Source organism: Pezoporus flaviventris, unplaced genomic scaffold, assembly GCF_033815535.1.
Source record: "Pezoporus flaviventris isolate CSIRO_AGI_PZ_B2104156 unplaced genomic scaffold, CSIRO_AGI_Pfla_v1 ptg000025l, whole genome shotgun sequence".
NCBI lineage: Eukaryota > Metazoa > Chordata > Aves > Psittaciformes > Psittacidae > Pezoporus > Pezoporus flaviventris.
In genome coordinates this window covers 13217817-13239407 of record NW_026892573.1, presented here as the reverse complement: position 1 = coordinate 13239407, position 21591 = coordinate 13217817, and the positions used below count along the sequence as shown (strand labels likewise).

The following is a 21591-nucleotide window of genomic DNA, read 5'->3' as shown; positions in this document are numbered from 1 at the left end:
GTCTAAGGAAGTGATCCTTCCCCTTTGTTTAGCATTGGTAAAGCTGCATGTGGAGTGCTGTGTCCAGTTCTCGGCTCCCTAGCACAAGAAAGATGTGGACATGTTTGGAAAGAGCCAAAGGGCCATGAAGATGCTTAAGGGGTTAGAGTATCTGACATAAGAGAAAATGTTGAGAGAGATGCTTCTGTTCAGCCTCAAGAAGAGAAGGCGCAGGGGCATCTGATCTGTGACATATATACGTGAAGGGAGGGTGCCGAAGATGGAGCCAGACTTTCCCAGTGTTGCCTAGCAACAGGACCAGAGGCAATGGGCACAGAAACAGGAGGTTCCCTCTGGACATCAGGAAACCCTTTTTCACTGTTGGGTTACCAACAGCGTTGCCTGCAGAGGCTGTAAAATCTTTGTTCTTGGAGATATGGAAGAGCTTGCTGGACATGGTCTTGGGTATGTGACCCTACTTGAGCAGGAGGGTTGGCCAAGATGACCTGCAGAGATCCCTTCCAACTTCAGCCGTTTTCCTGATTCCGTAACAGGATGACACTGTGCCAGTGATTTCTAGCGGTAGTTTCAGGTCTGCTATTGCTCTAAGTGCTGCAACTTCCTGAAACTCACTGCTGCAATAGAAAGTGTTTGCTTCCTCTTAAGTTTGACTCAGCTAAACTGGAATGAGGATTAAGGGATACTAGGATTCTTGCCACCCTGATTATGGATTCCAACTGTCTTAATACTCTGGTCTGGGTTTTTGTAAGGAGTTTTTATTGGGTTTGGTTCAGTGGAGTTCTGTGGGTGGGGTGTTAATATTTTTTGTTGCTGTTGATTTGGTTTGTTGTTGGTTTTCTATCCAGAAACAGATAGGATTCCATCACTGCAGTAACCTCTGCAGTTCTAATTTCATATGGTCATATCTACAACCCAGATAGCTGCTCACTTTCCATAAATCTTTCTCATGCTGATCTCTAACACCAAGAAGTTCTCTAGCTGCTTTCTCAGCATAGAGTCCCTCATAACTAACAATGCTAGATCTTGGTATCTTCGAGGCTTTTTTGCTGTATGAGAGGAACAGGAAGTGACAGACATACAGAAAATGTGGTCAACTATTGATGAAATTTCGTAGCAGCCTCTCAAGTCTACCGTCGCCTCCTAAGTTCAGACACTGATACTAGCTTCCCCAAAGTTTGTATAAATATTCTGATCTATGTTGTGTTTGAATGAATGAGACATTTTTTTCTGTTTGCATTTTCTAAATGTATATACACACGTATATCAGTTCCTGTATAGAAGTGGTTTTTATTTGTATTCTGGCAAGACCTACATACTGCCATGCTTCTTGCATAATTATTTCTTCTTTCACTTTCAAATTGCATTGATTGCATGCAACATAATGGTGCTTTTTCAACAGAGAGAACTAGCAGAGCACTGAGATCACGCACAGTCACAAGACAGCAAATCCGTAATTTGCAGGATGGTGCAGAACTTTATGAAGCAATTCAGAATGCATCTGATCCTGGTTATATGGAGGTAACTGTAGATCCTACTGGGCTAATTTGGAAACGCTAGTGGTATGATTTACAATATCATACCTAACAGCTAAAATCCACTATTAAATTACTATTTTTTTTTGCTGCCTTTTGAGATTTTCTACAGCATGCCTACTGCTAAATAAATTAAGATTAAAAAAATGAATTAAAATAGATTAATAATATATTGGATTATAAAACAGAATGCTATTTTCTCTTGACATAAAAATCCAGGATATAGCACAATTAAAAGTTAGTTAGTTGTAATTTTATTTCTTTGTCTTCTAAATATGAAAACTAAATGCATCTGGACTTTCACATGTATATTCTTGCATGCTGCTTACTGAAGTGTTTGATTGTATTGTCATTGTTCTCATTCCCTGTTCCAGTTCAATCACAACTTTCAAGTGCATATGCCTTTGTTAATGAAGGTGCAGGTGATTAGTGCCTGCCAGTTGGTAAAAATGAAATACATACCTTGTCTTTTACAAGTCAGGATCCTTGACTGTCATAAAGCCAAATGATCTGTGACTATCTGATACAATGTTAATCATGTCTATGGTGCTGCATGTAAAGGCATCTGGATCTTGAAGACTTGGTCAGAAAGGTAACACTCCTGATGCATTTTAGTGTAGGTCACTGTATTAGCTCAGAGATAGCAGCCTACTGAGAGGTGCAGCTCTTCTTTTCTCCTGACAGAATGTTTCTCTATTATTTCTTCTTTCTTATGAAACAGAAGCATGCCAGTTGTATTAAATATTCACCTTAGTTATGTGCTCTTAAGCAGGCTTCTCGCTCCCTGTCACATATGAGCAGTGTGTTATGTAATACTGCAACAGCAGAGCACTAGCTGAGTAGCAGTCAAGACTGGTGACTCCTGTTGTGTTAACATACCACCTTATGTCAAGTCCTAGTAGTGTATCCATTGAACAGTAAATTGCTTGTAACAGACAAACAGATGCTATCTAAAAATCTTGGCAGGATTTTTTAATTAATAAAAGATCCTAAATACATTTTTCTCTCGGTTATAGGGATATCTCAGTGAAGACCAGCTAAAAGCTTTGAATGCTTACAGGCAGTTAATGAGTGAGAAAAAGCAAACTCAGATACAGGAAGAATTCAAGAAGGCTTTAGAGTCAGCAGCACAGGAAGAAAATGGTTGTTCCAAAAGAGATGTGTCTACTGTATGGAAATTATGTGTGGTAGACTACAGAAAGCAAGAAAAACATAAAGGTTAGTACTTGGAAAATTACAAATAACTTCTATCTAGACATGGTAACTGGCCAACATAGACAGATTTGAAGAGTTCTAGCATGTGTGTTAATACAACACACAACAGTTTTATTTGGGTTTTGGTTTAGGGCTTTTAGGTGGGAAGGAGTGTTGTGGATTTATTTTGACTAAAAGCTTTCAAATCAGCATTGCATAGCTAATACATCTTAATCTGATATTATCAGGGGTGATGCTGAGTATCTGGCGTCCACTGCTAGATGTTTATTCATTGCTAAAGGAAGGCAGTCGGTACAGAATCTACCATCTGTCAATATCACAGTCCAAAGCAAGATCAGACTCAACTAATATACAGTTAACAGCAACAAAGAAAACTCAGTATCTACAACTGTCAGTAAGTGGTTTAAATGCATAAAGATGTATCAGTAAAATGTATCAGTCTTATAAAGTGTCTTGTGTAAATACTTCAAAATGTTGTGTTTCTTCAGGTATCGCAGGAGGTGCTGGCACAGATTTTCTTTCCAAGGCAGGTCCTAAACTTCACCAGTTTGTCAGATCCTTCTTTTCAGCCACCATGTGCTGAGGTTGATTTAGTCGGAGTTGTCATTTCTATTAGCAGAACAGGTATGCTTTGGATCACGTTCATGTCCTCTCATTGAATAAGTAGTAATTTTTTTATTTCAAAAGTCAAAATGATCTTGGTGTTGTACCTGCATCTCAGGCCTGTGAAAACCTGCTAATATAGCTCATCACTGCTATATGCTAGCAGATAATTCTGTTCTCCTAAAGAAAAACTGTCCTCACTTGTTAGCTCAGGAAGAATTTAGTAAGGGAGGATCTAAGCTCAAGAGAGGCTTTTTTATTTTCATTCCATAAATTCTGTAAGTTCTCGTATCTGTGTTCAGCATCTGCAGAAGTAGCGTCCTGCATGTGAGCTCTCTCTTTTGTGTGCAGTGTCTTGGAATGCAGGCACTGGAGCTCATGGGTAGGGACAGGTGCATACTCTTCCAAATGAAAAGGAAAAGCACAATAGGAATATTGGTTTTTAAACACTGGAACACAGACTTTGAGTTGTTTTCTGTAATTGATAAGGAGAGAGTGTAGAATATGAATGAAGCAAGAAACATCTGCTACCATGTAAATAGGCTGTCATATTGCATTTATCAATTCTCTTTCAAGATGTGTGTGACTTTTTTGCAGTCACAAATAGCAGTAATCAACCTTTCCTTGCAGATTTAAAGGTTTAATTCAGACTTTTTTTTGCTTTAAGGTTTCACTACTATGGTGTACTTATCTGATGAAAGCTATAATTTAGTGGCAGTAAAGATCTGGACAGATCTCAGACACTTTGCTATTGAAGATATAGTTATCCGCTGTGCATTCATTTCTGCAAGCAACCTTCAGTGGCAATCAGAATTCAGGTCAGAAATTCCTATGCTGTTGGCTGGAGATCTTTCTGTATTCTCAAGCAGTCCAAAGGAAAGCTATCTTCTAGAGAAGGTTAATGGACTGAGAAGTACAATAGAGGTAAATCTGTATATTTTTGGTTTAATTTTAGCTACTGCTGTGTTACATTTTTCACCAAAAATTCCATTAGTACTAAGAAATCTTTAAAACAAGTATTGCACGTGGTGTTGATCTTGAAGGTGGGAATTTGATGCTGGGAGACAGAGTAGGATGTTAATGCACTTTTCCTGCACATTCCTGACTCAACATATCACCTTTTTAATGTCTTTTGGTTTTGTTTTAATTTGGTTGTTTTTTTAATTCAGCTTAACCTACACTGTCTTTAGCATGTGCCACAGAATCTTCTCTGGCTAGCAACAAATACTGTACCTGTCAATAGGAAATCTGCCATGGACAGTTTGGCTCTAGCCTTTTAAAGGCTGGAATTTACTGTCTTGCTTAGTGAATATATTCAATATTGAATTGTTGATTTAATTTATTATTTCAGTTTTCTAGCTGTGCTAAATAGCATGTCCTGGTCACGCATTCCCACTTCTTGAAAAATAAGTTTAAATACAAAAGGATTTTTTTCTTGTTAACAATAAATGGAGGCTATGATACTTCCCTCCACAGAAAGTGCAGCAGTCTTAAAAGTTGTTGGTTTGATACAAAATAAACTTCTAGTGGGATTATGATGAGAAAACAAAGTCCTGAGTACTTTGTGAGCATACAGTACTTACACAATTTGAAAGCAAATATTCTGCATTTTAAACTGTTTTCTCCTTTATAGAATGTGGCCTCCTTTTGCTCTGATGCAGAAAGTAAATTAATGAATCTGCTACAAAGAAATCTCTTGCTTACACCCAGTTTAACTAAAAGATGTGGCTTGGAATGCCCCTCTCCTTTCTGCAACTCAGATCTTTATGCAGAGGATAAAAGTTTGGTAAGCTTTTAGTAATTAATACTGTGTTTATACAGACAGTATATACAGTAAGGATATAAGCAAGTTTTACACTGTTAGCTGTGGGGAATAGCTGTGGGGAATGGTCTCACTTCTCAGTCTGCTCCATACATTCTCTTCAGGGCAATGCAAGATGATTAGCTTTCTCTGTGCTTATTATGCCCCAGGAGGAACTGTAGGTTATTCTTCCTCCAGGTGGTACATGAAAACCTTCCCTTGTGGCCTGTGTTTTCACATCACAATTTAATAATTCTGATTTTTTTTAATGAGTAAAATGAGTCATTCTTTCCCTGTAGATGGTTTATTGCTTCCTTGGTCCCACTGTGAAGATTATCTGCCAGGGATGTCACAGGAGGGAAAAATCTTGATCTTTACTTTTTTTTTTCATAGCATTCTGCAGTTCCTATCCTTCCTTAGAGAATTTACCTCCTGGTCATCTTTTCCTAGATATTTTTCACTATTTCTAGGATTAAAAGGGGAGAGGTATCACCTAGTAAATATTTACGTTTTATATAAGTCTTTACAAAGATAGAGTTAAATAGTGCTAGAGTTTTCCATGACAGCTGCTGATGACAAGTTTTTCATGATGTGAGTACTGAGTGCAGTCAGAACAAAAATTTTTCTTGCCATTAGTTGTGAGGAAGGTGGAAACACCCCAGTGTGGTATCAATTCCTAGGGACTAAATTTAAGCTTATAAAGCATTCTTCTCCAATTCAGAGGGAGTGCTAATACCTAATTATGAAGGTTTTGTTTATATCTATTTATTAAATATGTTAACAGATTTAAAACAGATGTTAAAGGTTCTCAAGCATATGTTTGAATGATTTGTTGTGCAGTGTCTATCCTGTATTGTTATCTTCAAGGTTTTTGGTCTAAATTCTATCCCTTTCTTCCTTCAAATTTTTTTCCTTGTTTTCTCTACTTAACAACCGGTTAAGGATATATCCAATGCCGTAGAAGACTAAACTCCTTTTTTTATGAGTGCTTTGATTTCCTACCACCTGGCAGAGGAAAATACCCATACATTTAGCTTAGATCTCAGAAACAGAATGTAAATGAGCTGTCTTAATGTACATGTAAACAGTGATTTATCAAGCATCAGTGCTTGAAAAATAGTATTGGACACCATCAGAAGGTATCAAACAAAAGTTAAGTTTGACATGAATGGTGACATAGAGGAGAAAACCTGGTACAAAAATGTGATTTTGTGGAAGTAATTGAGGAAGCTAAATAGGACATTCTGTTCAACATAAAAACCTTTTTTTTTTTTTAACTAGATCTCTTCTAAAACTGAAATAAAGCATCCAAGCCCTCTGTCAACTAGCACACCAAATATGAAATTTGTCACACGAGGGTCAGCAAAACCACCTTCACCTGCTAGAATTAATGGTGACCATCCCAAAAACAGCAAGAAGAGAAAAGCCATGGACTTCCTTAGTTGCATAGCCGCCCCTCCACCACTGACACCAATGTATTCAGTAATTTCTCCATCTTTAAAAAGAGCATTTCAGCCACCACGAAGTTTGGGTTTACAGCGTAGCAATTCATCAAAAGAAACAAATCAAAATATTGGTCATGTCACCCCCCATAGAAAATTGAGAGAAAATGGCCATCTTCCTGAGAATGACCTGGTTGCTGATGAAGAACTTGCAATGATTAACACACAAGCACTCATGAATAATTTACCAGAAGAAAAGAAGATTTGAGTATGTAAATGAAAACAGCAATACAATAGCTACTAATTTATCTGACAATCTTTTACTCAAAAATAATTCCAGGTCTACTAGGCAAGCAAATAACTCATCAAAAAGCAGTTCTGAAGTAGCTGAGGCTCTTCAGAAGGATGGAAGAACCTGACAACTTGTTACCAGCCCACAGAATGCTACAAAGACGAAACCCCTGAAAATGCTACTAAATGCACATGTACAATACTGTATATATTTCAAATTCAGGTTTTTTTTACACTTTGTACCTTAAATTCCAATTGTATTTAATAAAGCTGTATTATAAAAACAACAACATTTCATCTGCAAAATAATTTGGAGTTGAGTAATTATACATTTCTCACACAAACATGTATTGTACAATAGCATCAGTGTGGCTGAAGGTCTGATGACATTTTTGAAACCATTGCTTTGATTCTGATGTATTCTTAAATTACAGCAAGATCTTTGTTTCAGTCTAAAGCAGTCACTTTTGTTACAACAGTTCTTTGGCTGTCAGAAGTGGCACAGGGCATAACAATTCTCTTAGGTTTATTGTTACCAAACATTACACTTTCATTCTGAAATACAGCTCTGTAATTGTGACGCAGTTCTTGTAATTTTCCCTTGGAACTTTCCATATAATGCTAAAATAGGTTTAGAGGACAGCTATTATTTGATTCATAGCAAAATGCCATACAAAGTTATTAATGATAGATCCTTGGTCAGCACTTCCAAGGAGCTGCTCCTCAAAGAAGCACTCGAGGCCACAGTATCATGAAAGATAATCAGATGTTTAATTTCATCACTTCTGCTGGGAGTGAGTCAGTACTTGAATTCATTACTTTGTTCTCATTAATTAAACTTCTCAAAACTGGAGTTTCTCCACTGGAGAGGGATCCTGCTAGACTGGCTGCCAGCTCCACATTTTAGTTTGTTGTTAGCCTGCCCTTTGCCTGCTGTTTCCCACCACACACAAGTCAAAGGAGGGAGGATGTTTCAGATCCAGGGCCACCACCAGCTCCTGCTCAACAACCTTTCAGGGGTCCTGTGCCACTTCCTTGGCTCACATGCCAAGCTGGGAATGGCTCCTGTTGCCAAGCTGGATATTGTATTAGGACTGCGAGAATTGACGCAAGCTTGCTGATAGTTCTGTAAACCTTTGTGCAACATGGCAGACACAGGTTCCCTAGACCCCTAGGTCACAATTATTTACAGTGATGATACTACTTCTTTCAATGCAGCTTTAGTAGAAGATGCAATTCATTTCATACTTCTACTCTGTCCTGAAGAGAGCTTGGCTTTTGCCCTGAAACAGTAGATTACTTTATACCTTTACACTTCTTGGCTGAATTGCTAGATGAATAGCAGCTCTACCTGTATTTCTTAACAGCCAATGTGAGCTGTCTTCATATCCTACTGCAAAATAACTCACCGCTGCCCTGTTCTATAAGCACTGCCTAATAATCCACACACACTTAAAAAATAATTGCCATCACAAATGCTGCGTTTCAGAAATGTTTCATGAGGTGTCTTGATGAGGACATAATTGGCAGAATTTAACTATGGATGAAAACCCTGCAGGATAGCTTCTCACCCATCTATCAGTCAGTGGCTTCTCAGCACTCAGCAGGACAAAGAACTGATTTCTTCCCTTAAAAGAACATTCTTTCCCCTTTCTTAAGTAATTTCTTTCTACTTAGTTTAGGTATTTGGTAGACTTGTGCTTCAGCTACTTGGATCTGCTTAGGATTAGCTCTGTTTCTACTTAGAAGCTAACAAGCACTGGCCTAATACTAATGTTTCCTTTTAGAAGCACCTCTATATGGACTTGTCTCAGGACCAGGTGAACTCTGTGTCTTCAGGACCAGGTGAAATCCTATGGCAAGATAAAGGGCTCCGTTTGGTATGTTAAAAGTTTAACCTCCAGGCTGGTGAAGCTGTTTGGTTGCTAAGAGCTAAGGAAGACCAACATATATCCAAACAGCAGAGATGGGACTAGGGAACATCAAATCTTGCTAAAATCTGTTAGAGCTGCCTTTTCCACCATTCACTTTGCATCTCTTAAAGTTGCAGTAATGCTCTAGGCAAGATGGAGTGGGAAGATACAAAAGGTTATACAGCCAGACAGAAAGTATTAAAATGTCAAGAAATGACAACTGCATGGAGAAGGAATTGGCCACATGGCCTGTAAGAAGGAAAGAATTAACTTAGGAATATTTGTTGTTAAGTGATGCAGGAAACCAAAACCAAACAGATCCCACCATGTGACACAGCCACTAACTGTCACTGTAAGCTTGGATGGATTTTCATGAAGGAAGTGGGATGAGAGGGAGTACAGTTTGTGCTGGAGATAGTGGTCTTAGATCGGTCATGCAAAGCTGTGAGATCATAATCCAGAGGCATTAGAATATTTCCAAGAAATAAAAGTAATTTAGAAATATAGTAGAAAAATACAAGAATAAAAAACAGTTTAGAGAAAAAGATGGACAACTAGAGACTTTTATACCCTGATAATTAAAACCCACCAGGGAATCCACCTCTTTGGTTAAAAGGCCTATTGCTTGTATGTGCCACGTGAGGCCTCCTGTTTGAGAGGGCTGGAGGTGGGCAGGAATGGGCACCCATCCTGTAAGCTGCGTTTGGTTCATGGGACCTTCTTTCATCTCGGCGTGGTTTTTCGGACTGAAGAACACTGTGGAATGTAACGTTGTGCTCGTATTGTTCTTTCATCTGTTGTATCTTTTGTCGAGGAACATGATGAGTATTTCTTCTGTAGAGTCGACATTAACAGAAGATACAAGTATTTAGCTGCCTGTGTTAGAAGTTATCTGAAGCTTGCTACAGTTCCCAACATGTTCAGGATAATGGTTCACATCCCCACTGATCTGTTTCTGGTCCTATTTTCCCAAACTGTTGTATTCTTCCACATACTTCTTGAAAATATTATGTCACAACTGAAAAAGGTAACCCAAGTATTTTTGTGGGTAGCCAGGACACAAGAAGTTAGACAAATGCTTTGAAATGAGAGTGCCATGTAGAAAACCCTCTGTATTATATAATGCATATATATATATAGTGTGTGTATAGTTTTGCTGAAGTTTAGTGCTAATGGCTTCATAGCCTCAGGGTGAGCTTTTGTACATCTGGAGAAATGCAGGCAAGGGCTGTAAATAGCCCAGGCACTGACTTAAAATCACCATGTATAGAGGTTAAAATAATGTTGTTGCTTTGTCTGAGCACAGCTGGTTTAAAATCATACCTGATGTGGTTCAGGCTCCAGGGTAAATGACATGTTTGAGAGGGAGGGGAGCTCAAACATGCAGGGCTTCCTGGATAGACCAGAAACAGCTGCATTCTCTCAACACATAAGTAACAATTGTTTTTTCCAAAGACCACTCCAAATTTCTGTGAATTTGCAAACTCAGAATATCTTTAGTTTTGCCATTTAACTCTATAAGGCACAATTTGTAATTGAGGCCCTGCAGCAGACAGTGCCCTCACCCATGCCACCTGCGCCCAGTAACCAGCACAAACTGTATTGCTGGTGAGGATGCAATGTGGGACCACAGCAGAAGCAACCATCAGGTGTCCCTGAATCATCTGCCAAAGAGCTGCTCCAGACAGAATATTTGGATTAGCATTGCAGTGCTGCTGTAAAAAGCCAACTTGCTTCATATGATTAATAAAGTACAAGCTACCAAGTAGCTCAACCTATAATAAGTGATTAGTAGTAAAATCTGCCTCTGCAGCAATGCCCTCCAAATGCTCCCAGCTGGTGCTGGTGAAGCAGGAGCTGACACTTGCAGTTGAATGCTAAGGCAGGCTAAGTGCCCTCACCTGCCTTCAGCCCCAAGCCATCCGCTGCTGCCTGCAGTATCCTGCCTTACCCTGAAGCCACAAGCACTGTGCAGGGCCACCACCCTCTGCCATGTGTCACACACAAAAAGGTGCAGCACTGTTTTTAACTTCAGTTCCTAGCTGGTATAAAACGAGTAAATCGGTTGAGATTAAATACCTGTGCCCTGTTTTCTTGCAGTAATAAGTTACCATGTGTTAGCTACTGGATCTAGTAGATGGGAGTGCACTATTCATTCACTGTAATACACTTTACATCAGGTTGGTTAAAGGCTAGGAAATTAGCCTGCGTGGATTTTTTTCTCAGTGATGTAACCATTAACCCTGCAGCCACTAGCAAAACATACTTAGAGCCGTATTTGGCTCCCTCTGTATCCTACCACATCACACAGCACTGGTACATTCATTGTATCCCTTCTGTGTGTGCATGTTAAGATCTTTATAAAGATCCTCTGGAGCTCCATTTATTGCCCACACTTGAGCACCACACACAATGGTGTTACAGCAAGACCATGTTTGTTATGGTTAGATTTTTTAAGAACAAAAGCCTGAGTATTGTCTGTAGTGCTTGGACATCTTTTTGTGCCCAGAGAGAGAGAGAGAATGCTGCTCAAAATACAGAATGAAAATTAGGGTTCCTGCCCCAGGAAGCTTGCAGTATAAATACACGCTTCAGGGGGGTTGCTTTTTCTACTGCCTGGCTCACTTCGCGGTCAGGCTTTTTCAGGGCTGAGTTCACTACAGGCCAGGTACTGAGTAATAAATGTTTCCCACAACAACCGTTCTGTTGTCATTTGCTAGGTTACTTTTTAGCGTATATGAAGAGGAAGAGGGCTGACATTTCTCAGATCACAAATAAAACGAGAAGCTGTCTGCTGTATCAAAGAGATGTACCTTGTCAGTTCTTGAACATTGAACTTCCAGGGTGTATCTGGTTCTTGGAATACAACTTCATATCTGTTTTCACGTGCCTAAAGAAGGACACAGAAGTGTTAGATGCATGGCTGCCAAGCTCAGGAATAGCCAATCTTCTAGACCCCCAGAGATTTTATCTAAGAGATATACCATATGTATCAGGAGCCAGAAACAGGAAGATAACCATGACGCCCACCAAGGTGCTGCTCTGAGGCCCAGTTAGTTTGTTTTCTTACAATCAAAGAGTTTGGGTCTCCCAGGAAAACTTGCCTTAGCCTTGCCCCAGTCCCTGTCCCCCACAGCAATAGCATCCTAGCACTTGAACACTTTGGAAGCCACCACCAATGGTTCAAGAGCTGCAGGTTGGCCATGCAGCCTGGAGCTTCTAGAGTGTGAGGTCAGCATCTATCAGATGTGCTATTTCCAGCCACTCAGTCTACAGGCTTCAGGTTTTTCCAAGGCAGAGCAACATAGTATGTTGCTTTATATTTATGTACGCACACACAAATGTACATATATGTATTTAATACAGGGTTTGATTGCTTTTGTCTTGATTTGTTGGAAAGGTGTCAGGGAAATCTGTTCATCTTTTTATACTTTGCCTTTTTATACTGTTTACCTTTTTATACTGTGCTCTTGTGTGCTTCTGAGTCACCCACAAGCACTCATAACTGCTGCTGGGGTGACATGCCCCGGCTCTCCAGCACCACTAGAAATCCCTGCCTCTTTTGTGCTCCCATTACAAGCAACACTTACACACAAATTTCTTAACTGACAAGACCATAACCCAAGAATAGAAGTGAGAGCAGACAGGCCACAATATAAAACTGCACTAAAATATTGCCATCTTTGCCAGAACTCCCGACAAGAGATGCTAATGCATCTTCAGAAGCTCTTTATGGTGTACTTTTTGCAAGTCATGAACTAAAATTGTAAGTCATATCTTGCTATATTTGTCAACAGATAGATAGGTTGGGAACTGTTTAATTCATGTCACTGCTGAGGAAGGAGATGACATCCTGATTACCAAGAAGAGGGAAAGTTCAAAAGACTGTCAATCTTTTCAAGTAACTTTGCCTTCACTGAGCTATATAACGGGTTAGATAAGACAGCTACACTGGCACTTCTTCCCCTACTTCATCACAATATCAATCCTTAACTATAATCAGAGAACTAAGGGAAAATGGAAATAATTGTTCTTAGCCACGTTAAGAACCATTTCAGTCAGACCACCTCACAAATGTGAGCATATAAAAGCAATAAATCAGAGCTTTCCCTACCATTATCACATACGGCTTCATTTCCCAAGCATGGATGTTGGTATTATCAATAATAACCGGGCTTTTCCCATTCTTCATTGCTTTGCGTGCTGTAAAGTAACACATTAAGTAAAGCTAAAATGTATTAAGTAACAGGCTGAGCCAGGTCTCACTACCACAGCATCCTTTCTTTGCCCACCACTAGCACCCTTGTTTCCCTACCATTTGGTGCAGCTGCCACCCAAATGGGAGCAGTGGTTGTGCCCCACAGGTGCTCTCCTAGAGGAGGTGCTGCAGCCACTGGCTCTGCTCAGTGGTACAAGCTGAAGCTCTCATAAAACATACTTAGCAGTATCATAGCACTGTGTTTAAAATTGCTAAAAATGTCTGTCATTTGCTGAAGATCCCTGCTACAAGATCTGAAAGTATGTTTCCCATTGCTAGAAATGAGTTCAGAGCACAGCCTCAAAAGCACATTACATTTTTCTTACTGAAGTAGAGACCTGAGTTGTTTCATTCTCAAATTTATAATTAGGTTTGCAAGTTTTCCTCCTGGCTATCACTAGTTGCCCCACTGCAACACCCCCTTCCAAGTCAGGACAGACATCTAAGAAGTTACAGCCCCACGGCCGTGGGGCATACAGCTGTAATGAGCTGCTGCTGGGCTGGTTATCTGCAGGCCAGCATCTGGTACCTAATAGTCACTGGTTTACTTATTAAAATAACATCTATCAATCACCAACAATTTTATCATTTATAAGCCAGAAGTGTATTTTCCTAATCAGTACCCAGGAACTGCAGTATGACACCACTTCCAGATATTTTATTTTGGGGACTAACTTTAAAGACAGACTGAAAAGCAAAACTGTTCTCTAAAACCCCTGGCTTGAGTTCAGTCACCTCTCTTTTGGTTCCATTTGTGTGCATCCTCTAGGAAGTCAGGCTCAAACACGTATACACCATTTTCAATGAAGAAGTCATCAGTACTGAGAACTACAGCACCAGGATAGTCACGTTTCAGTTGTCTGAAACAAAAAAAAACAAGATGAAAGAAGGATTAGTATAGGCTAACGCACAGGTTTCACAAAGCCCATCATTAACTCACACTTTATGAATGCTCTGCAGATAGTGATTCATTTATAAAATCCCAGGATCTGGGATTAAAGGATCTGACAGTAATGTCATCGGTATGTGGACACACAGAAGGAAAAGAATGGAGCTTAAAGGTGTGGTCCTGATTTCTTTAATTCAGCAATCTACACCAGACTCACAACTTCAGTCCCATCGTATATTCAGCTTTCTTTCTGAGTTAGAATCATAGAATCATAGAATAGTTAGGGTTGGAAAGGACCTTAAGATCATCTAGTTCCCACCCCCCTGCCATGGGCAGGGACACCTCACGTTAAACCATGTCACCCAAGGCTCTGTCCAACCTGGCCTTGAACACCCCCAGGGATGGAGCATTCAGAAGTTATCTGAGAAGGTATGATTGTAAACACAAAAAACCCCAAACCAAACCTGCTAATCCCATGGAAGTTGATCTCAAAAGACCATTTGACAATAAGAGTTTTGCTGTAGAGAGATTTCTGAAGATAACTAGGAGGAATGATTCGTCATTTAGTTAGGTGGTCTATATCGCCACTGCTCTGGCTGGCCGGGATTTTTGAGTTTAGTTTGGAGGTTTTGGTTTGTTTTTTTTTTTTTGCAACAAAGCACATAATACTTTTTTTTTTTTTTTTAATTTGCAAACACGTACCTGAGTGATTAGCCAATATTTATTAGTATTTGTTGCAACTTCATGGGTTTTTTCTGCTTTTCACTTGCCTCTGTTTTACTTAATCCTCCTTTTGTAGAGTTGAGTAGTTTTTATTTATTTTCAGCATTTAAGCAGGTTTTATAAACAAGTCTGAGCTGTCTGGATTGGCAGCCCAAAAAAACAATAGCAGGGCAACCCCTCTTCACACCATTGTGCATCCCGCAGCGATGCTTGTTCAGCCTGGGATACCCATGAAGGGCAGATGTGTGTCCTGCTGTAAGCTGACCAGCTGCCTCATGGACTGTGACTGGCTTTAGGAGGTGGAAGTGCTGGCTCATGTGCTGGTTTAAATAAGAAGCATTCCTCTGCCAGTCCTTAGAGGGCATAAGGAAAGACCTTAGTGCAAAATTGTGTCCCCATTTTTGTGTAACCCAGATCTGTGTCCAGATTCTTCAGTGAAAAAAACAGCAGTGTTATAGGATGAAATCAGGGAGATTTTATCTGCATAAAACCAGGGAGAGCCCACAGCATAATCTCACTACTCGCTGTCTTCCTAAGGCTCAAAACATCTCTGGAAAAGAAAGTAAGGTCAGCTGAGGAACCCTGTGGCTTTCAGACATGAATGCTGCTGCCCTGCTATCTCACACCACACCTCCAGTCCTGGGACTCATTTCAGCTTCCCTGATAAACTTCTTCTTTTCCATCCCCATAAGCTGCAAAACAACTATTTCTCAATGTCTTATCTAATTGAGCAACAGCAAGAGAAAAGGTGCCGCTAGGTTATCAGTGAAAAACAGACACAAACAGAAAAAGCTTAATTCCAGCCCTGCCCCAACCCTTTACTTGCCAATTTTACCCTAATCTGCCTGCCAGCAGCAACTCTTCACTAGGATTGCACTTCACATTTAGCCAAATAAAGGTCAGCTGCTGACTTTGTTCCGCCTCCACTGTAACTTCTACCATCTGCTGAGTAATTAATACCATTCTGTGTTAGCAACCACAAGGCTCACGGCTGTTGGGACTGGGTTGTAGCTGCTGTTACCTATCATTTAGCACCCACATATTATCTTCCAGCTCCAAAGAGTTTTTACTCACATAATCACTGCTGGGCAACCAGATCTAACAAAAGTCACACTGCAAAAAGTTAGCAAAGAGTCAAATTATTTTGCTTTATTTTTGGTCCTGGGCAAACAATCCTTGTAATGAAAAGCATGGGAGCACCTAATGCACACCTGGTTATTCCCATGCTGATGAACGGAGCGGTTCAGCTCTCACTACAATTCAGCACCTCACCTTTCCCTCTGCTCTACCCACCTGCATCACAGCCTCTTCTCTAAAAACTTGGCTGTGCTAAAATACGTGTCGGCCCTTTAGCTACCAACAGGCACGTAGAATTGTACACATTAATAAAAGATCTCAAGGTTGGGTTTTTTTCTTGCTCAGTGTTTCCTTTAAAAATGTTCTTGACCGGTGCCATTTTAAACAATTATGTTCTTAGCGTACACCTTAATGAATTTTTAACACGTATATATGCAGGGTCGCATGAGGACTTTGCTATTAACCACTAAGCAATCTAAATAGTACATGATTATCTATAAACTCAGTCTACTGTCCTCATATCACAGGTAATTAAAGTAGATAAAACTTGTGCTTCAAAGGAGATAAAATAGGACACAAAATGTGCTAACAGCTATGAATTACTGTCACATTTGCTATATTCATACCAAACAAACTCCTACTAACAGCAACTAAGAAAACATTAAGTGGGAAAAAGGTGTTTCACCTTCTGCTTATTTTGCTGGTTTTCACTTTTAGCTTTCTAAAACACCCAAACTAACACTGACCACTTTCTCTAATCACCTATTGCCTGTGAAGGTTTTTCTGTCCCTTATACTTACTCATACTATGTTCCGTCAGAAATAAGTTTTCTATGACCTACACAGGCCCACAACGGGGTTGAGAAGAAGGGGTTTACATAATCATATCAGACTTCTAATCCCTGTATGCAATAAATACACCTTTATTTTAGCAAAATATACCCCAGCTGTGCAAAATGGGAGGATTTGTGCCCAGTGTTATCAATTATTACATTGTGAGCAGCACTGTAAAAAGAAAATTACCCAGTGCTGTTAGATCCCTAAAGCGTAAAGCATACTGAGGAGGAAAAGCAAAATGAAATCTCTTTGCAAGACCGAAGGGTATATATGAGCTGTGTTTGCATTTCTTAAAAAAAGCCATTGAACTCAAAGGGCTGTGCTGCAATAAGCAGGACCTGTCAAAGGTTCAGTATTAATTTGCCTACTTGGGACATTTAATTGCACAGCGTCACAGCTCTCTACCTTGTAGTAAATACAAAGTAGGATATGCTCTGTATCTTGCTAAAGAGAAGTTTGCTGCTGTTTTGGAAAATACAAAGGATAAGGGAAGATGGAGAGTCCCTTTTACAAGTAGTTGCATGGAAAATATGAGGGGTAATAGACACAAGTTACTCCTGGGGAGATTCTGACTGGACACAAGAGGAAAAAATTTCACAGTGAACACAATCAGCCATTGGAATAATCTCCATTGGGAAGTGGTGGGTCCCCCAGCATTGGACACTTCTAAGATTCAGCTGGACAGGGTGCTGGGACATCTAGCCTAGGCCATGCTTTGCCTTAAAAAGTTGGACCAAATGATCCTTGAGGTCCCTTCTAAGCTGGTGTTCTATGATTCTATACTGCTGCGTTTCTGTTTGACCAAAGCAGCACTGTAACAGCTGCTTCAGTGAGTAGAGTCTCCTCTATTATTCAGCTACAATCTGTTCCCATGCTTTATACCATTTTAAAGTCCCTTTTTTCTAAAGAGCATCTTCAGTGCTTTCAAACCATCATTTCAGATGTTAACTATATGCGTAGACAAAAAGCAAATATTCAGGATTTCAATTAGCTGGATGCATTAGAGTACTTGGGAGAAGTCTCCATGATCACTAGTAATGTTATTGGAGAGAAAAAAAAACCCATAACAGTATTCCATAGGCTGTCAAGTTTTTCCATCAGAAAATGTGAAAATTAATTGATTTCTGATTTGAGCCAGGTATGCAGATTGGAAGGAACATTTGCAGTGCTCAGAAGGCAACAGGATGGCTAGATCTCTGAGCCAGTAAAATTCTCAGTCTATTTCCAATGTAACTGAGATCAAAATACGTAGGTACTGAGATCACATGCAACCACTTCCTGTGGTCACTTCTGTCAATGTAAAGCATTTCTGTGACATTTGAAAGCCTTTAGTTTCAGCAGAAAATGAGATCTGGAGCACATGCCCAGCACTAGCACTGAAACACTGTTGTGTTTCAACAACAGCGTGGTGAGGACTTTGCCCTGCTCGGCCAACAGCTCTGTTGGCAAAGCACCCACATACCTGGGTGTCTCACCTACAGTGGGTAGAGAAGTGGACGTACTTTGCATGGGATCAGGCTGCAAGTCACATTTGGTAAATACATTCAGGATTGTGTAATCACCTGTTAGTGTTTACATTGTGTTGCCTGGTGCTGCAGAGCTGAAGTCACAGAATCACAGAATCATAGAATCATCTGGGTTGGAAGGCACCTTAAAGCTCATCCAGTTCCACCCCCCTGCTGTGGGCAGAGACACCTTCCTCCAAAGCCCCTTTCCAACCTGGCCCTGAACACTGTCAGGGATGGGGCAACTTCTCTAGACAACCTTTTTGCTTACTTCTGCAAATAAATAATCACCTTCCTCCTCCTCCAGGAGGATCTTGCCCTGAGCTTTGCTGCAGTAGTTTTCTGCAGACATCACGTTGCTCAGCACGTTCTGTTCACCAACACCAAATGGTACGCAACGTGGGAATAGCACATCTCAGAATTTTGGTAGCACAGTCCTTCCATAATGTGGGCAGAGTTAATGGAGAGGTAAGAAATACCATTTTTAATGCTGCCCTTTGATCTGTGGACTGCTGAGCAGCTGAATGCAATGATATCATTAACAGGGGTAGAAACAGAGTAAGGTCCTCAAACGCTCATTTTGCAAGGAGTCTAAAACAATACTTACAACTGGTTTGTAAATCTGTCATTAATAAGTAATTTTGTCTTGTAACCAAAAAGCACATAGGTGAGTCAGTTATTTGCACTGCCTGAGAATATGGCCTCAAACCATTATGCTCTGCACTAAGAGAAGACCCAGCCCCTTCTGAAGAAGGATTTACACAACCTCTTTCGGGAGAACACATTTGGGTGCCAGTAAAAACACTGCATTTTGCTGTTCATTAAAGAACTTGGTCTTGCCCAAGTCCCGTGAGGCAGAAAGCACAGTGTGAGAGGAAGGACTGTACTGACAATAGGAAACTGTACATTAACCCAGTATTTCACACACCTTCCACAGCAGAGCCCTTCCTTTGGCAGCCCATGATCCCAGCATGTGTTTCTCACCCAAGCAGAGGAAGAAGACAGCGAGTGTTCCTCTTTTGATGGAGAGTGGGTGAGTGGCACCAGAAGCCGTGAGGTACTGAACTGTGAGGTCTTGTGATACCAGATTGTGGCTATGCTGCATCATGTTCATTGCGGTGCCCTCTCCCAGCACTCCCCTCCGGGGTTTTCCACCTATTTTTAGTCAGTCTTGGAGCTGTTGGGGAGTGGGCTGGTCTGCCCACTTTATGCACTCTATAGGTCTGACCAGGAATGCTGGACACCATGAAAACACAAGTCAGAGTTGTCAGTTTTCAGTCGGAGAGGAAGTGCTTTACTGTGTGATTAACCACGTACAAATCCAAGACAAAACAAAACCAAGCAAACAAACAAAACCCACCACTAACAAAAAGGGACTAGTCAGGCACTTCTTAGAGAAGAAACAGCTGCCTGGAGTGGGTGATTAGTCCATCTTAATATAAACATCCCTTCTGGTACTGCCCACTCCGAGCAACATTCACAGTTCTACAGGCAGCGCTTCCCCAAAGCAGTTACAGGCAGCTGGAGCAGAAAGGCTCTGAGCGGTTCCCGGAGCAGAGGAGGTTTCCAAACGGCTGCGCTTACTCGTCGGGGGTCCTGCAAGGCTCCTACCTCCCCCTGAGCCAGAACCAGCTCTGAACCGGTGCCTCACCCGCCTTCGCGTGGTTTACGACGGTGTCTCCTGCTCGGGGGACCCCGCGGTGCCGCTCCCGGCACACGGACCCCGCGTGGGGGCCGCCGGGGGCCGAGCCGCCATCGGAGGAGGAGAAAGACGAAGGGCTGCGGAGCCACCGCCTTACCTGGCCAAGGTGCTCTTCCCGGAGCCCGGCAGCCCGCGCAGCAGCACCAGCCGCCCGGCGAACCGTCCCCGCCGGGGCTGCAGGCTGAGCCGCCCCAGGGCCTGCAGCAGCCGCTCATCCATCGCCGGCCCCGGCAGAGAGCGGGGCAGGAGCAGCCGGGCCCGGCCCGGCCCGGCCCGCAGCAGCGGGGAGGAGGAGGAAGCCCGGGCTGCCGCTCCGGAGCCTGGCCCCGGGGATCATTCCCCCGGCTCCCCGCCGCGGCTTGTGTCGTCCACTGACAGGGTGGTGGGGGAAACCCGTGCTCCTCGGTGGAGGGAGACCTGGGATCCGTCCCAAGCTCCCGAGACCTTCCTCCGTGAAAACGAAAGCTGCCTGAAGGAGAAGTATACAGGAAAGAAAGGACATTGGCTGCTCATGCCGCAAAACCGTGCAGTTATGGCACTGGCCTTCTACCCGGAACGTTAGCCCAAGAGACCATCTTTCATAACTTAAAAATCAAGATTAACTCCCAAATCCTCAGAAGTGGGAGAACACAAGCCAGTGCTGAACGCGTTCAGTCGCCTGTGCTGCCCATGTGTATTGGTCATACCAGAAAGGGAATCACCAAAACTCTTACGAGGAGTGTAGCTATCTACAGGACACCAGATACAGATGGGGCTTTTTTTCTTCCTTCCCTCTTCCCCTCCCTGACTGTGATGGAGTCCACCCCACCACAAAGGCAGGCAAGGATTCCAAGCAGCTGTAGCCAAACAACTGCCCTACACCAATGACCCTGTGCATCACGCTCACTCCATCAACTCCACTTTTTTCAAATACATTATCACAAGAGAAAAACTGTAGGGAGTTTAATAAGATTTATTTCCCCTAAAGAAAATCTGATCTGCTCTAAGTTGATCACCACACAAGCCAAAGAAATAATTTCCAGTTTCCAGTAAACCCAGTAACAGCTGGCATGGCATCACACTCTTCCTTTCAGAGGCACATGCAGTATCAACTTCAGCTTGGTTAAAAGGTGGGTGGCCTCAGGCATACCGCAGGGACATGCCACAGGGACACGCCACCACCAAACTACAACACTGAAGCTTTTGGGTCTGAAGTTTGCAAATACCACCTAAAGAGTGTTCACAGATCAGGAGGCAGCTTATCTCCCTGGATGTGGCACACCAAGACTAGCTGAAGCAAGTGGGAAAAAACAGTGGTAGGAAAGAAGATACATAAACTTGAAAACTCAAAGATACCCAAGGGGGTTTAAAGTAAACTTAAACTGGCAACACCCTACTAAAGAGATGAAACACCTTTTGTCCATACAAGAGCAGTGTGAGATTTTTAGAATTACTTTAATTTTAAGCAATCTGGAAGGTCAGTATTCAGTAACTGAAAATACAGGCATTCAGATTTCTCTCTCAATAAACAGAAGTAGGAAGAAAATATTAACCCTTAAGTGACATTTTCTTGAAATCAAACTAATTTGCCTGCTGCCAGTGGGACATCAGGTAAGTCTGAAGCTGTAGCTATGGCCAGCATGAATTAACTTCCTTCTCTCTGGGACATTTTGTATAACATTCTGCTGGTAGAAGGGCAGCACATTTCCAACCAAGGAAAGTAAAAATCACACAAGTACATAAGAAATGCATTAAAAAAGTGCAGCTGGTACATTTCGCCAATAGTACAACCTTAATTTAGAGCTACAAACATCTTTAATTTAGA

The 21591-nt window shown here is 41.5% G+C and overlaps 2 protein-coding genes across 2 annotated transcripts in view; one reads left to right on the top strand and one right to left on the bottom strand.

The window, feature by feature from the left end:
- BRCA2 (BRCA2 DNA repair associated) overlaps positions 1-7174 on the top strand; it is a 38155-nt gene extending 30981 nt beyond the window's left edge. The window contains 9 exon segments of the mRNA XM_061457540.1: positions 1400-1518; positions 2549-2750; positions 2975-3141; positions 3236-3371; positions 4018-4274; positions 4984-5136; positions 6433-6858; positions 6860-6999; positions 7001-7174. Coding sequence (XP_061313524.1) covers positions 1400-1518; positions 2549-2750; positions 2975-3141; positions 3236-3371; positions 4018-4274; positions 4984-5136; positions 6433-6858; positions 6860-6999; positions 7001-7058 — 1658 coding nt within the window. The 3' untranslated portion in view covers positions 7059-7174.
- Positions 7175-9099: 1925 nt separating this feature from the next.
- N4BP2L1 (NEDD4 binding protein 2 like 1) lies at positions 9100-20343 on the bottom strand. The gene is given in 6 exon segments (XM_061457538.1): positions 9100-9436; positions 9439-9631; positions 11611-11687; positions 12912-13000; positions 13791-13915; positions 19885-20343. Coding segments are annotated over 6 exon segments (627 nt in total). The 5' UTR covers positions 20007-20343; the 3' UTR covers positions 9100-9415.
- Between the last annotated feature and the right edge of the window lie 1248 nt (positions 20344-21591).